At 36.3% G+C, this 18,121-nt stretch overlaps 1 protein-coding gene across 1 annotated transcript; it reads left to right on the top strand.

The window, feature by feature from the left end:
• Positions 1-3,738: 3,738 nt before the first annotated feature.
• Positions 3,739-12,170, top strand: LOC149804786 (uncharacterized). The gene is made up of 5 exons (XM_089933285.1): positions 3,739-4,078; positions 6,006-6,176; positions 7,245-7,437; positions 9,260-9,815; positions 10,555-12,170. Exons 1-5 carry the CDS (start codon positions 3,739-3,741, stop codon positions 10,765-10,767), a joined length of 1,473 nt encoding a protein of 490 aa, XP_089789411.1. The 3' UTR covers positions 10,768-12,170.
• Positions 12,171-18,121: the final 5,951 nt, after the last annotated feature.

Genomic DNA, 18,121 nt, shown 5'->3' with positions numbered 1-18,121 from the left:
TACTATATGTACACCTTATTGTGCTGTACTATATCTGCACCTTATTGAGCATTATTGTATGTACACCTTATTGTGCTGTACTGTATATACAACTTATTGTGCTGTACTGTATGTACAACTTATTGTGCTGTACTGTATCTACACCTTATTGTGCTGTAACATATCTACACCTTATTGTGCTGTAACATATCTACACCTTATTGTGCTGTACTGTGTGTACACCTTATTGTACTGTACTATATCTCCATCTTATTATGCTGCACTGTATCTACACGTTATTGTGTTGTACTGTATCTACACCTTATTGTGATGTACTGTATCTACACCTTATTGTGCTGTACTGTGTGTACACCTTATTGTGCTGTACTATATCTACACATTATTGTGCTGTACTATATCTACATCTTATTATGCTGCACTGTATCTACACGTTATTGTGCTGTACTGTATTTACACCTTATTGTGCTGTACTATATCTACATCTTATTATGCTGCACTGTATCTACACGTTATTGTGCTGTACTGTATTTACACCTTATTGTGCTGTACTATATGTACACCTTATTGTGCTGCACCATATATAGGAATACTAATCATATTCGAGTTTGTATTAACATACTTACGAAAGCAAAACATATTTAATTTTACTTTGAATAGTCCAGCAGGTAAGTGTGGACATCTGCGCTTCGCAAGCACAAAATGTTATTTGAAATTTTTTACTGAAACTTCATCTGATGTTGTGGGTGAGGGCAACGTTCCCTTTGAGATAATGCTGTTTGGATAGATTAAGTATGTTGAGGCAATTTGGATAGTAATTCTTTTCCAATTTTAGCTTTGTACTATATTATGTTTCTTTCTTCTTTTTTCTAGCTGGTCAAATTGAGAGTGTAAGGTAAATTTTGATAGTAGTTCCTTTCCAAGTCATAGCTAGGTGGTTTTTGATAGCTGTTGGATTGCTGTTAATTACTTGGGGGGAGGGGGGAACCAGACAGGTGTCCCCCCCCTTTCCAAAAGACTGAAAAGGTATTTTATGTTTTTGTGCTTCCCCCTCAGATATGTAGTATGTTTTATTTTAAAATAGAATTTTATATAAAAAATTTAGTCTTAGAATTTTTGATGGGGTATTTATGTTTCCTTAGTGTTATCTAAATGGTTGTTCGTCCAAGCCTGGGTTTTTTCACCTTGTTCGAAGTTTCTTCCTTTGTATTTTTTTGTGACCTTTGCTAGAGGTCGCCTAGGTCTCAGTATCTGCTATATGTAGTGGTGCTGTATTGTGTGTATGCTATTTTTTATATATGTTTGAGACCGCAATTTTAGATTCAGTGTTATTTTTCCCAGTTGTATTTCTTTTCTACTAATTTGGCTTTAGGATTCGATGTATTCTATTATGTTATATTCGATTAAATAGTTTTGGTTTTTGAATTTTGACGATAGAACGGTGTACTATTTTTTTTTTCCTTTTTTTCCCCCCTTGTTTTTTGTTGGGAATTTTTTTTTTATTGTTTTAATCTAATTTAATGTGTCGTTCCTCTAGGTAGCTCTGGGAGTATCAACAGGTAGGTTACGCTCGATTCAAGGTCCACACTTCCTTATTTTCATTGTGTTTCTCTTGAGTCAAGTTAGGCCTCCTTTTACTAATTTATCTAAATATTTTATTAGAAAGAATCCAAAATTGTACGGGAGCTGTATGGTTTTAAGATAGATAAAGAGTAAGTAAAATTTTAAACTATGAATGAGCCCCTGTTTGTGTTTTATGTCTGAGTTTGGTCTGTTTATGTTCTACATGGAGAATTTTTTCAAAACTCTTTCATGGGCCTGTCCACTTCGCGTAGCGCCATGTGACTTAGCCCCATGATGTCATAGTCTTTACTTACCCCATGTAGGTTCCCTGTATCTTTGTATATTGTGTCATTAAGTTTTCTAAGCTAGGTAAGAAATATATATATATATATATATATATATATATATATATATATATATATATATATATATATATATATAAAGAAAAAAAGAAAGAAAAAAAATTCCAAAAAGATAGAAAGAAAATCACTTTTTTCGCCTTATACTTCTCTGTATCTCTTTATCACAATTATTTGCCCACAGGCCATCATGGTGTCTACTATGTACTCTTTAATTTTGTATAAAGGTTTTTTTATTGAAGTCTCCATCCATGTATAATGTATTTGCCTTTTGATATCTCCCCCCCCCCCTTTGTTTATTTCTTCTATCAATTTCAATTTACATGTTTTCCTGCTCTCGCACTGTATCATTGTGTGTAGTTTACTAAAAGGCTCTTTTTTACACAGTGGATATTTTGGCGATACTCTGACCACGTCCCGTCTCACTGCTACCTCTCCTATCAACCATGCATTGTGCATGTATTTGAAGCAGAGGCTTTGTATTTTTAGGGAGCGTAATTTGGTCCAGTGCCCACATGCTCTTTTCCAGTTAATCTCTATGTTCTCCTGTTCTACTTTACTTTCAGTTTTTCTTTTGTTATTTCCTCTCTAATGTATCTATATGTTAGTTTTCCTCCTGGTTCCATAAACTTTTTATATCCCTATATTTGGTTAGTATTTCTTTGATATGTCTAAATTTTCTTGGTATTTCTAGTTTTTTTTTACAAGTTTATTATTTTTATAAATGTCCCCCCTGTTTCTCATTGTGAACCCAAACCAGTAGATGTATATTCCCTCCCATGGTGATGTTGGTATTGCTTTAATCTTTTTAAATATATTTATAATATTTGCAGTCTTTATCCAATGGGGTTGGAGAGTGCTAGTCCCCCCTCTCTTGTGCTCTATAGAAAGTTTCCCTCTTGACGTAGTGGGTCTTAAAATCCCATATGTAATTAATAATCTCGTTATCTAGTTTTTCTAAATTTGTATTTTCTATGTCAATAGACTTGGTAATAAAATTTATATTCGCGTAGATGTACGTTTTGGCCACTTGGGCCTGTTCCATTAGACATAATGGCGTAAGTGCCCATGTGTTCACATTCGTTTCTAATTTCTATTTCATATTTTTATATTTTTTTGTTCTTCTCTTATCCCAAAATAAATGCCCAATGCATTCACTCTTTCTTTAATTAGGTGTGGTGGTAATCCTGAGTGATTTCCTCTCTAGCTCCCTATTTTCAGTATTTCAGTTTTTTCATTATTTATTTATGACCCAGAGGCCTTACCAAAATTTTTCAAATTCCTTCTCTAGGTGTTCAAAGGAATTTTGGTCTTTAATAAAGTTCGTACAATCTTCTGCATGCTGTAGCATTTTTATTTCGTCTTTTACATTTGGAACTGTAATATTAAGTCTTATTCTTATACTTAGAATTTCAATTGCTGTTATGTATAATAGCATAGATAGCATTCCACATAGTCTGGAGTTATGTTTTCAACAATCTCGTGATTTAAAAGTGATATTTTAAATAACATACGAAAGTGATTAAATATGTTGAATTGGAAATAACACCGTAATATTTAGCATTTCTCACAATTATTCACTCGTTGGTCCAGGAAAAACGCTTTATCCACATGTAATAGCTTCACTACTTGCGATGAATGTGTGATTTTATAACAATTGAAACATTTATCACTTCCAGTTCATTGCCTCTTCAAATCAACACAATTCCATTGCCTGAAATGACAAATGAACGCAATGGACTCTAAAGAAAGTTTTGCCATTCTTGATAATGGGGTACTTTTGAATTCCATTTCACTCTGATGATATATTACCACAAAAATGTCTTCTGGCTCAACAGGATTGGTGTCGTTAGTAAACTTTATCATGGAAGAATTGAGAAAGTGTAAAGAGCGCATGTCAAATAGGATGGAAGCAGAGAACATTATAAGGACACAGGTACGTGGAATTGAGATTTTAATGGAGGACTCTCTGCAGGATGTATCAGTGCCTGTCGAAGTGATTGAGCTACTTGGACAAGCTCGTAGTATCCTTGACAAAACCGATATCAATTCTATGCCAGTCAGCGAAGACCACCGGTACAGGGCCTTGCAAGTCTATACTGGGCATAGGGGCAGGCGTCTTTATGACATAAGAAAGGAACAACTACAATTTTTCATCGGTAATTTCTTAACTCAACTGACACACTAACATGCTGTATATTATATTTACATGTTCCATTGTTATCCCCTAACACATAAGCAGTGTTTACTGCTTCCAACTTCTTTATTTTTCTGATGTTCATGCACAATATTTGATAATGCTTCCGTATGCAAGCAAATCATAGAGGTGTCATTTTTAAGCGTTGATAGTTTTCAATATTGTAAGACATGACATTCTTTCTTGAGTATCATTATCTGTCCGTCTGGCTAAATGATTTCGTTATCCTGAATATTATAAGGTATCGGGATTTAAGCTGTTTATGCAACAACACTTAGGAAATGATAAATGGTAAACATCAGTTAGGTAATGCCACTGAGTATATTATTCGCACACCACCCCTTTTGTTTGTACCCCGTTACAAATTTTACAATAAAAAGGTATCAAGAACATAAAGATGCACGAAATTAAGTAATTTCATTCACTGATTTATAATTTCTAACTTACAGTTCATAATAGTTCCCTAACACTGCGGACCTATTGGCATTTCAAATCAAACAGACGCTCTCGATATAAACAAGCGACAGATTGCTCACTGACCTTTTCTGGTTTATAGAACAGTCCATTTCATTAAAAATGTCTATGTTTAATATTTCGTGACCAAACTGAGCAAATAAAAGGACAACTCTTGTATACACATGTTAGAGACATGTAACACCAAACATTTCCGGAATTACTGAAATTATCAAAGACGGTGAACTACATTACCCCTGTTGCTTAAAAACATAGACTTGCCTATGCAAATATGGCGACTATGTTACTTACAAAACTCCCGTTTGATTCGAAACGCCAACAAAATGACAGTGCATGGCACTCTTTGGTGACAATCAGGTTAGAAATTATGAATTAAATGACTAAGTTTTGTGAATTTTTTTTAACATCGGTGTGTGTGTGTGTGTGTTGGCAGGTTTGCAAATAAATGGAAGCATGTACGAATATTTTAGTCCTTAAAGAACCATGTATTGAAATTTAATATATAATACTGTCAAAGACTTCACATGCTATTCTACAATCGATACTATTACCACCGTACATTATCAGAGAAATTGTGTTTTCTTTGGTTTGTTTGCATGATTCTTTATTCCACATGATATATATATATATATATATATATATATATATATATATATATATATATATATATATAGTCATGTAGTGCATTTTTTCAAAATTAATTGAATTATTTCATAACGCAAAACTTTCCTCAAGTAGAAAGTATAAAAAGATAGGATATTATTAGAAACATATATCCTATGCGTCTCAAAATAACCATTGCTTTTATTTTCGTTTTAATTAAATAATATTTTAATTACCAAATGCTGTAAAACATTATTTTAAAAAAAAATCTGTCTGACAGTTTATATTCATATGGTGTTTGCATCACTTTATAAAACGTCACACATGATTGGGCAATCTCAGCGTGCTTTGACCTCATGTCTTTTTATTGACGTCATCTGTTTTCATGCATCAGAATTACACGTGCAGTTTGAACATTATTATTTTCTTTTCCTGTATGAAACTTCATTAGTTGGGTATTTGGAATAGAAGTTAAGTGGCTAAGACTTCAGCGTGTAAGAATAACTATACTATATACCTTATGATGTGTGCACACGTTTGCCCAAGAACTCAGATGATTTTGAACCATCGTGATCGCGCTCGGGCTCAAAACGTCTTCCTGGTGCAAATTTTTTATTATCATACAAATATAATTAAAATGTGTCTATAGTGACTGTTAATGCTTTTTATACGTTGAAATTTTGTGTTTTAGACATTACTAACCGATTTATATTCTCTCTATTATATCCACATAACACAAACCTTTATATGGAAAATCTTTCTCGTGCTTTGGAAAATTATTTGTAATCACGTCTGTATTAATTTTTCTCCAGAAAATTACTTCACATCGGGAGATATGGCAAGTTTGCTTGGGGTAAGCAGGAGAACTGTAGAGCGGAGACTAGCAAACTTTCGCTTGACTCATGGGATACGATTCAGTGATATAAGTGATAATGAGCTAATATCGATGGTGCATTCAATAATCAACAACTTTCCTCGTTCAGGTAAGAGTTCTTTTTCTTCAACTAAATGACTTCTCTGTGTACAGTAAAATAGTTGTAATTTATGTTCATTGATGTGTATATTGTTATATCAGTTTTGAAATTTTTATTGGGGATGGGGCTTTGCTTTTCCGCAACTGTTTTTAAAGATCAATTAACGACTCTAACTTTGTAGTGACTCCTGGTCATTTTTCCATACAGCGACTTTGCCCAAGAAAGCCCAAGCGCCGACTTAAAGATATTTCGGCATGGGGCTCAAACTGTAGATAATAACTGACGTGTGTTAAAAACTCTCATTTTTATTTGCAACAAGAATGGTATTTAAACAGATGAAAACATCATCAGTGCTTTTATAAACTGTGCCGATATCGTTTAACTGCCGGTGATTGTCATAGACTAACAAGTGCAGTTCGATTTGCATGTAAAACGAAATCTTTGTGGGAAAGCTTAAAGGCATTTAACTGTCTTGAAAGTATTGGTCCGAAGTTAATCAGATTCAACAAACAAGCGATCTTGCATACATTTATCCTATCACATTTCAAATTCAGTCCAGTGGCCTGCTACTTCTGCAGCGACCTGAACACTACTAAGCTTGAAAAATACAACAAAAGCGTCGTATAGGTGTGAGCATGATTATTTACACAAGCATTTATCATTAACTCTTAAGGCAAAACTGATTACTCTGAAAGTGTACAACTTAGGTCATGACTTTAGAGACTTTCAAATTCTGAATAAGTGTGTACTTCCCAACGTTTGGATAATTTTATATGTTTTAAGAATATAATAAATATTTGTTTATAAATACAATTTTAGATAGTGAATTATGTTAATTGCCCCAACAATGAAAACCTCATTGTATGGCAAACAGATAGTTTATGTATGCAACTGTCATTCTGTGGAATGAGCTACCGAATCACCTAAGAGACCAATCGAATTTTAATTCATTTAGATCCTTAATTATATCCCGGAATGGTACCGACTGTAAATGTTATATCTGCAAATAAATAAAACAATGTTTTTTTTTTATGAATTCAATGCTTGTAGTCATGTTTTAAATACCTGTTTCTTTAGGTTTAAAGACAATCGAAGGTCATCTCATTTCACAAGGTATCCATGTACAAAGAGAGAGAATAAGGAGAGCAGTTAGAACTGTAGATCCGGTTGGACAACAATTGAGGCAGTTACGGTGTATACAGCGAAGGGTTTATTCAGTTCCGTCCCCTCTTGCCTTGTGGCATATGGATGGCAATCACAAACTGATACGGTAGTGTTCCCACTCAGTTATATTACATGTGCTAAAAAATTAGTTGTGTGTAATCTCTAATTCTCAGTACCCAAAGTTTTGTTAATTTAATTTCCTAGGCTCCGAAATCCTAAAATTAAAAGACACATAATTTTACTTCAAATTTTCTATATCTTAGCATCTCCAAGATAAAACCTTTCAATTCTGAACACATTTTATTGGAAGGAAAAAAGTTACAGCATAAAAAATTCAATCAGTTCTCTTAAATAGTTCAGACGTATAACATGAAAATTCAGCAAGGACATCATAACATCAGATCCATCAATGGCAGTTAGTTACTTGTTAATGTAAGTATTATTAACGATATTCAATACATGTTGATCTTGGACGTTGATGATGATTAGATAAGGGTAAATTTGGTGCTTATTTTCTCGATTTTTATAAGTCTATCATGTTGGAAATGACATATAGTAGTGGGTCAAGTTGATAAAATAACGCATATACAAATAATCTCTCAGACATGTTTTGTTCCTCATGTGATCTTGTCGTGTTATATGATATTCATATTAATTGCTTAATGTGCCCAGATGATTTGATAATATATGCATCTAAAAGTAATGGCTTGCAAAATGCCGACGGAAACGGTGTCTAACTCTTTAACACTAACACAATTTGAAGTAATATTTCATGTAGTTGGTAAACTTATCAATAATTGGCAATTAAAATAAAATTAATTGTACTGAGGTTAGCAGAACATAATAATTGTTTAATGCTCTGGTAAGCTTGAATATTTTTGTCGAAGTAAAAAGTAGCCATCGCAGACAAATGCGAAGGTAGGGGGCTAAATTTATAAACTCTATTCTTCAACCTATTACAACTGACGATCATGAAATTTGACATAATCGACTCTGATTGATGTAAAGAGGTTAAATGACATGAATGTTTATGCCTAACTATTTATTAGGATTTTGACATTTTGTTTTGGACATTAAAACGTTTAGCAGCATCGAGTTAGGGGAGTATTTCCATCTCATATGCAATGTTGAACACATAATACCGGGTACATCTATCCGAACACCCAAAGGACTCCCTTGCATACAAATGTGCACATGAAAGCACAAAACAGTGACACGACTATATAGTGCAATATTCTAACAAGCTTAATCAGATATTTAGGATTTGAACATGTTTGGGAGATAAATATTAATAAGCTTGGAACAGAAACAGCTTCAAACATTGGTACAGTTGAAACTCGCGGTTGTCTTACAGCTATTATTCCAAGAGATGCTAAATATTACTCCATTTGAGTAAACAAATCAGAGCCCGAAAAACATTTTGCCTACATTGGTTATAAATATAAAGACAAGAGAGAAATATTATTTCATATTTTTGAGGAAACTGGGTCTGATATTCATATGGACATCAATAAGTTATTTGGTCATTTAGTATTCATGTTTAATTAAGATATGACACCAATAACTATGAATCTTACAAATATCTGAGCAATACAATGTTTAATAAGAATGAATCAAGAATGTGTTGACATTCAATTGCTTAGCAAACTTTATAGGAACACTTGGAGACTTTCTTCAGTTATAATGCATTTCTTAGCTACTTTCAAATATCTTAATAACGGGAGTTTACATTTAACACTTATGTATGTGGAGTGTAAGGTATGATGGACGACATTCGAAAGTGAGAGATCAAACAATGTGTCAGTGATCTACTTTATATTAGATAATAATACGCGCGGTGTTATCATTGTTATATCCATCTCTTGCGGGAAAGCAATACATTTTCTTGTCTCATATAACGTGGAAAGCGATATACATATGTTCTGCAGATGGCGTTTTGTAATACACGGATGCATCGATGGTTTCACAAGACTTATTGTCTACCTAGCTTGCATCTGTAATAATAGAGCTTCAACAGTTTTAAACCATTTCACTGAAGCCGTTTCCAAATGGGGCCTTCCTTCCCGAGTGAGACGGCTCATGGGTGTGGAAAACCGTGAAGTTGCTCAGTACATGCTCTCACACCCTCGTCGGGGCCTTAATAGGGGAAGTTTTCTAACTGGAAAAAGTGTCCATAATTCGAGGATAGAGAGGCTATGGCGTGATGTGTACAATGCTGTGCTTTCTTTATTTTATGAGCTTTTCGTATCATTGGAAGTCAAAGGCTTTTTTGATACAGATTCGGAGAAACATGTCTTCTGCTTGCATTATGTGTACAGAAATGTGATAAACGACAGACTATTCCAGTTTATGACTTCATGGAACAATCATAAATTGAGAACTGAGAACAACAATACTCCCTGCCAGCTATTTATACTTGGACTGCAGCGTATATTTAACGAGAATCAAGTAATTGCTAACGAATACTTCGAAGAATTAGATCAGGTGAGAAGCTTGTCTCGTTTTAAGAAATGTGGCCTATTGGTAAAGAAAGAAACCAGAAAGACTGAAGAGATTTGAAACTGGGCACTATACAATCTGCACGTTCCTTAAAATACCTACCATTATTTTATCAATGTCTGTGTGTGTGTGTGCTTCTAATTAGCAGTGTATGTGATTACCAAAGTCATAACAAATGACTACAACTTCACAGTGTACTACTTCGTTAAGTGGAAAGTACCTGTATTTTCGAAATATATTCTATCAAGCTCATAAAACATACCAAATTTACAATCATCGAAACATTACAATAACAATATAAAGCAAAATTCCATGCATGTCAATATAAATAGCATTTAATGGACATCTGATTGTAACATTTCTGCTTTATATAACTTAACAGACAGTATTCGACAAAAATTTTAGAATTTCAGAAAACTGTTTGTCCAATATCGAGGAACAATTTCTTTTAGCACGGAAAACTTTCATGAGTTTACCATGCAGAGACCAAATTACAAATTTGTATATTGCCGGTTCTGCAAGACAGTATATGCTATTCTCTTAGCCTAACATTTGTTGGTGATATTTGGAAGTTAGAACTGAGCCACCGTAGCTCATTTTCTTAAACGAATTAATTTCTTAAGAGCCAACTTAATTGTGTCTTTGAATCATTTTTTTTTAACTATAAAAAATGAATGAATACATTGCAGACAAAATTATTATTAGTATTATTTTCTTCATTTAGGACGCTCTACCAGAGTATGGAATGGATCCAGATGCACCGTTACCTGAGCCAAGTGATGAATACAATATAGACGTGCCATCAATAGAGCTACTTAATGAAGAACAGTTGCATTATTTCAGTGCCAAAATGCGTGGAATTCACGTAGCTGACCTTTCTGACATTGAACCATATTTGTATGCTTTAGATTCTGTAGATGAGGTTTTGGAAGTTTGAAGTCGATAATTCATGTACTCTACTACATTTCCGTTGATTATATTGGGCGATTTTACTTTCTGCAATTGCTCAAAGCAGTATCTTGTCATCAGTGACAACTTTCTTTCATTCCTCCATTTGTAATTAAATTCATCTTAACTCCCTATTTGTAAGATTACAAATGTATTAATAACATAATCTTTGTTCCTTATTAAATAGACTGTGATCCAATACAGCTCTATGTTTAAAATAATAAATGAATAACTTGCGCAAGACTTCGTCAACTGAAATCTGAGTATCAAATCTACTCGTAATAGGTATGTCCGACTGTACTAAAATCTAATTAATAGTGTTGATAGATTCTGTATTATAAAAATCCAATAAGCGGTAATAGAACATGCTTTTGATTTAATTCAACTGAAATCTCCGCAGAGTATGCATCTTACCTGTATTTATTCGTATTTATACAAATTCTGTCAGTATTATCAAGCATTTTTCTGTGTAATTCAGAGATAGCACTTTCCGTTCTGTTTGGTGTATATTTGTTATCCTCTATGATTGATTATATGTACCCTGAATTTTGTCTAAGTTAATTTCAATCAATGAAAATGTCACTTACGCCGAGTGGAAGCAGTACTTTAATAAATAAATGCAAATTAAATAATTTATTTTTCAACTGAAAGTTGTGTTCCAGTTCTATCTTTTAGTTTCTTTTAAGTGTAATCATCATAAATGCAATGTGTCCTCTTGTAACTAAATGTAAAATGCGTCAATCTTTCTTAGCAGCTATGTCCGCGCGCGTTTCTCCAAGAACCTAATTAAGTGCCGACCGTGTTTTGATAACTGACTTGTGGAAGTATTTGTTGTATTGTTGCATTGAACGAAAAGCTGGCCTCCTTTGTATTATCACGTTAATTATGTCTTTTGAATCAAATAAAGGAGGTGGAATAAAAGAAAAGTTAAAAGGCACAACAATCTTATAAACTTAAAATCTAGTGATCCCGGTCGTATGTCGTGTGAACTCGCTTCATTTGAATAATCGAACACTGTTATAAATGTTATCGTGTGTGTAACATAAACTACCTTAAATTAACAGACTCTTTCATAACTGTTATCAAAGATAGCACTGCAGCCAAGCGAAATGAATACTTCGTAAAATAAAGAGCTTGTTTTCACAGATACGGACCATTGTGGGCAAGCGAGTTTCAGAGAATTTTTGAACTGAAACTTAGAGATATCCTCAAGGATGATAAGAAGTTTCATTAATACTTCCAATGAAATCACGACATCAATATTGTACTAACTGAACAATACAAAAAATGAGTTTCGACATAGAAGGTCGTTTCACGAAATAAATGTCGCGTTTTTTGTTTTTGTTTTTTAAAAAAGGATTCTTGTTTGGGGGTATATCAACATTTAGTCTAGTTCCCTGCTCTGTGGACTCCCGATTTGGTAGGATACTATTAAACACCACTATGTGAATTAGACTCATCAAGCAAATAAAAAGCATTGACGTGTTACACAGATTCTTCGCGTACATGTGATGGTTGTTGAAACCAGTTGGAACAATCTTTTACAAGTTGGACATTAAATGTTATGTATACAAAATAACGAACAACTTCATTAGAAAAAGCGCGTTATTAAAAATTGTTATCGACGTGATTGCAAAATGAGGATTCAGTCAGTAAACAGCCCAATTCCCTAACGCCTCCCCCCTCCCTCGGTTTTCTCGATGTCAAAGCGAATTATCAATTATTGGAGGTACCTCGGTAACTCGCGCCCTCGCTTATAATGCGGTCTTCCTAATCCCTCCCTGAAATTCACCTCGAACGGGAACCCCGGGAACCTTGTGTCCAGTGCCAGTGCCAGTCACCACTTCAACCACAACCAGAACCCCATTTTAGACGGAGACACGCCTCTGACGTCCAGTAATATCCCCTCGGACAGCCACAGAACTCTGGAATTATGAGTCACCAAAACCAATTTTACTTAACCTTACCCAGTGACAGTTCCATGGAGGTGTTTCCCAAGAACACGTTGTGCTGTTACACGGCCAAATTACCTCAAGCCATCCAGTTAGATCACGAAGCCCATTGGGAAGTGGCTTTAGTAGAAATGATTCACCCGACCCAAGTCCTCAATGTCCTTCCCAATCAAAATTTTTTTGATGTGGAAGTTCATGACGAGCAAATGCAACAGTGGATGGATAGCAATGTCAAATATGACAAGAAAACCCGTACACAAAATCAAAAGTACACCACCTATCACTTGTTCATTCCCCCAGGCTATTATTTTAGTGGTCAACATTTGGTCAACACCATAACCTCCAGGTTTAATGTCGTGTTTCTGAAAGCTTTGGAGCATGTTAACAAAAGTGTCACCATGGAGTACCACAAAACAGCTCGTCGCTTCTTGATGAAATTTGAACGGAGTAAAATCATGTCCATTTTATTTTGTCCTGAATTGTTTGACATGTTGGGCGGAGACATGGACATGAGAAAGACCATGATCAAGAAAAACGAATTACCCATCGTTTACGACAACGAGTCTTTTAGCAAGTTATTTCGTGCCCCGGTAGAACTGAACCAAGGACTGAATTTGATGTTTGTGTACTCCGATGTGGTGGAGTATAACGTGGTGGGACACACCTCCGTACCGTTACTGCGTGTCATTCCTTTCAAAGTAGATTCTGCCACGGGCGCTGACGAGGAAGGTGGAAACACTTACCACGTCCACCGCGAATTTGTACATCCTCACTATTTGCCTGTCAGTAAGTCGTATTTGGACACGGTCAACATTGCTATAAAAGGAAATCTGGGACAAAATATTCCATTCACCAAAGGAAAAGTCACGGTGAAACTCCATTTTCGAAAACGGTTCTCTCACGACTCGTAAGTAAGTCATGTATCCAGTGTACCGAGGGGTTGCTCGACAGCGAGGACACGGCTTAGGAGATATGTTAAAATCGGCCTTTCGTTCGGTGGCCCCGGTGTTGAAACCGATGGTGACACGCGGATTGCACGCCTTGAAAGATGCGGCACTGACGCAAGGCAAAGAATTTCTCCAAAATGTCATCATCGACAAACAAAACCCTAAAGAAGCCTTCATGAGGGCAGGCAAAAATGTCTTGCTGCAAACGGGCAAAGACATTTTAGGCCAACGAGAAACACCTATAAATGCCCTGCACGCTACCGAGTCAGGCATTCAGCAAGGACAAGGCAGAAAGAGACGACGAAGAAAACACCCTTTCACCAGACTTCAAGCGAGAAAGGCCAAGAAAAGAAGAACCGTTCGAGACTTAGACGTTTTCGATTATTGAGAAAAGAGACAAAAAAATGATGCACTGAGAATCTTGCGCTTGTTCCAAGACGGAACTGGACCTGTTTGCCATGCCCCCCACGATGATGACGATGCAAGAATCCCAGTGGGTGGAATTTCACCCCGTCTCCTCACTGACCGATTCCGCTCCCATCGAGTTTGAAATCAAAGGACAGCCCGAAGATTACATCGATCTGAATAGCAGTTACTTGTACCTGAAAGTCAAAATTCTAGATAAGACTGGAGGTGCTATAGACGATGAAGCAGTAGCTCCCGTCAACAATTTCATGCATTCCTTGTTCAGTGGAGTGGACTTGTACTTGAATAACAAACTGGTCAGTAGCAGCATGGATACTTACCCTTATCGTGCCTACCTGGAAAATCTCTTGACATACGGAATAGATGCCAAGAACACTCATCTCAATGCCTGTGTGGTATGGGAAGCTGACGAACCTACCAAGTTTGAAATATTGGAAACTGATGAAAAGAAAGACAACAATGATGGATTTGTAGAACGAAGAAAGAGAATCACGGGAGCCGACACAAGTTTAGAACTGATGGATCGTTTGCATTTGGACATGTGGTTGCAAGAAAAGTATTTGCTGAACGGGGTGGATGTCCGTCTGAGACTGAATCGTAGCAGTGCCGCTTTCCATTTGATGGCTGATAGTGACGGTTACAAAACCAAAATCCTAGAAGCCACACTCTACGTACACCGTGTGGAAGTGTTACCTAAAGTGGGAAACGACATCAGTCAGACGTTGAGCAGAACGACCGCCAAGTATCCCATACGACGCGTGGAAGTGAAAACCTTCACCATTCCCAAGGGACAGCGATCCATGATCAAAGATCATCTGTTCCAAGGACAGTTACCCAAACGTTTGATCGTTGGTATCGTCGAGAATACAGCCTTCAACGGAGCTGCCGAAAAAAATCCTTTCTACTTTCAACACTTTGGCGTGTCCAAAATCGAAGTCAGTCGCGATGGCAAGACCTTGTGTACCCGACCTTTCGAACCTGACTTTACCAAGAAGAATTACTTGAGATCGTACTTGTCCCTGTACGAAGCCACCGGACAGTTAGGAACCAATACCAGTCACGGTATTACGTACGAGGATTATGCAGGAGGCTACGCTTTGTGGGCTTTCGATTTCACTCCAGACCAAGGCAGCGACGAGGGACATTTCCACCCTATAAAATCAGGCCAGATTCGTGTGGAAATTCAGTTTAAAGACCGAGACCCTGATGAAACGGTGAACGTCATCCTGTATGCAGAATTCGATAATACCATAGAAATCAACAGTTTGAGAGAAGTCATCCTAGATTACTAGAAACCATGGAAGACTGTTATCCCTCTTTACCTAGTGGAGAAACTTTTAGTGTTGCATTGTTGTTAAAAAATGTTAGAGTTGTTGTTGTTTAGTGTTAAGTGATTTTTGAATAAAAAATGTTGTGTTTTGAAAAAAATGCCTTTGTCTTTTGTTTAGCTATAAGAATGTTGGATTGATGCTCTTTCATTTCTTACTATCCCTCTCATGACACTCACTACACGTTGCGACTCAAAAACCGTGTGGGGGATGTTTTCCTTCACGTCCGCGCTTTGACTTTAAGAACCGGGTTGTTTCCAGTCTAACCATCCATTGTCGACTCATCCTCCTAAGAAGATTTGCTCCAAACTAGCTAAACTCAACGAAGCCTACGTGAATTTGCACAGGGTCAGACACAGTCTGATACCGAAGCCAGAAGAAATAGAGAATGTGAGAATGTTAAAAATCACTGAAGACCTGATAGAAGAGCTCTTCAGAGAAGAAATGAACAGGGAAAAAGAAGAATGGACAGAGAAGTACAGACTTCAGAGACAGCAGCAACAGCAGCAACAACAACAACAACAACAGCAGCAGCAACCTGAAGCTGACAGAGGCTTTGTCGATTGTCGTATCGACACCAAAGAGTTCTTCTTTTCTTTCCGAAGAAGCAGACCTATCGCCAGAAAGTCTATCCTCAGAGGACATCGCATTCTTAGAAACTAAAAAAAGAATGCCATAGCAAACAAAAAAAAACAGCCCTTTTCAGGGCTACCCCAATACTCTAGAAAAGAAATAACGATCGATTTGCCAATGTGTGTAGGTAGAGTAGTGTGAAAATAAACACTAACTCTTTTTTAAAAAATGTGAGGGTATGTGTTTGTGTGTTAGTAAGTGCTTAAGTAAGGTGGTATGAATAGTAGATTAAAATCATGTTTTTTTCGTGTTTGAGGTGTATATTTGGAGTTAGATTGGATTGCTTTGCGTATGTGGATAGTCTAATGAAGTGATTTATAAAAAATTTTAAAATAGTGATGGGTAGCATAAAAAAGTGAGTGAGTGTTTCTTTTAGGTCCGCGCGTTGTTGTTTTTGGTCATGATGTAGGTAACATCAATTTTATGTTTTTTAGGGGGATGTTTTCCTTCACGTCCGCGCATTCACTATAAATTGAAACTCGCTGGGCAGTCTAGCTACCCTTGTTGATTGATCAACACCAAAAATGAACACGAGACTGTCTAAACTGTTGGAACTTCATGTGCATCTGGAATATGCCAGGCGCCTGTTGAATGAACTGGCCGCGGAAGCCATTGTGGAGGAGGGAAGGATAAAAGAGGAGGAGGAAAGAAGAAAAAAAGAAGAGGAGGAGAGAAGATATAAAGAAGAAGAAGAAGAGGAAAGAAGATACAAAGAGGAGGAGAGAAGAAACAAAGAAGAGGAGGAGGAGAAGGAAAAGAAGAGAAGAAGAATAAATTTCAGAATCCCAGAGAGCGAAAATTGGGATTCTGAAGCGACATATCCTGCCTCTGCTCTCTCCCCCCAAAAAGTAAAAAGTAACTGGGGGATAAGATGTGTATGTGGCGCCAGGCCTGGAAGGTGCCACCATTAACCAGGTGTCCATGAAGTTCCAAAAAAAACAGCCCTTTTCAGGGCTACCCAATACTCTAGAAAAGAAATAACCATCAATTTGCCAATGTGTAGGTAGAGTAGTGTGAATATAAACACTAACTCTTTTCTAAGATAGTGTGAGGGTATGTGTTTGTGTGTTGGTGCTTGTAAGAGCTAAGGTATGTTTGTGTGAATAGTAGATTATGGGTTTCTTTATTGTTTCTTAGCGTATGTGGAGAGTATAGTTTGGGTTTTGTAACCGCTCACGTACGATTGTGTGGATAGTAGTTTATGGATTTTGTTTATTGTTTCTTAGCGTATGTGGAGAGTATAGTTTGGGTTTTGTAACCGCTCACGTACGATTGTGTGGATAGTAGATTATGGATTTGTTTATTGTTTCTTAGCGTATGTGTTTGTGTGTTTGTGTTTGTGTGTTTGTGTTTGTACCCGCTCACGTACGATTGTGTGGATAGTAGATTATGGATTTGTTTATTGTTTCTTAGCGTATGTGAAGAGTATAGTTTGGGTTTTGTAAGCGCTCACGTACGATTGTGAGGATAGTAGATTGTGGATTTTGTTTATTGTTTCTTAGCGTATGTGTTTGTGTGTTTGTGTTTGTGTGTTTGTACCCGCTCACGTACGATTGTGTGGATAGTAGATTATGGATTTGTTTATTGTTTCTTAGCGTATGTGGAGAGTATAGTTTGGGTTTTGTAAGCGCTCACGTACGATTGTGAGGATAGTAGATTATGGATTTTGTTTATTGTTTCTTAGCGTATGTGTTTGTGTGTTTGTGTTTGTGTGTTTGTGTTTGTACCCGCTCACGTACGATTGTGTGGATAGTAGATTATGGATTTGTTTATTGTTTCTTAGCGTATGTGTTTGTGTGTTTGTGTGTTTGTGTTTGTACCCGCTCACGTACGATTGTGTGGATAGTAGATTATGGATTTGTTTATTGTTTCTTAGCGTATGTGGAGAGTATAGTTTGGGTTTTGTAAGCGCTCACGTACGATTGTGAGGATAGTAGATTATGGATTTTGTTTATTGTTTCTTAGCGTATGTGTTTGTGTGTTTGTGTTTGTGTGTTTGTGTTTGTACCCGCTCACGTACGATTGTGTGGATAGTAGATTATGGATTTGTTTATTGT

The sequence above is a fragment of the Sinohyriopsis cumingii genome, chromosome 2, assembly GCF_028554795.1.
Source record: "Sinohyriopsis cumingii isolate HCF-2022 chromosome 2, ASM2855479v2, whole genome shotgun sequence".
NCBI lineage: Eukaryota > Metazoa > Mollusca > Bivalvia > Unionida > Unionidae > Sinohyriopsis > Sinohyriopsis cumingii.
The sequence above is the reverse complement of the archived record's forward strand: the minus strand, read 5'-3'. Positions and strand labels throughout refer to the sequence as shown.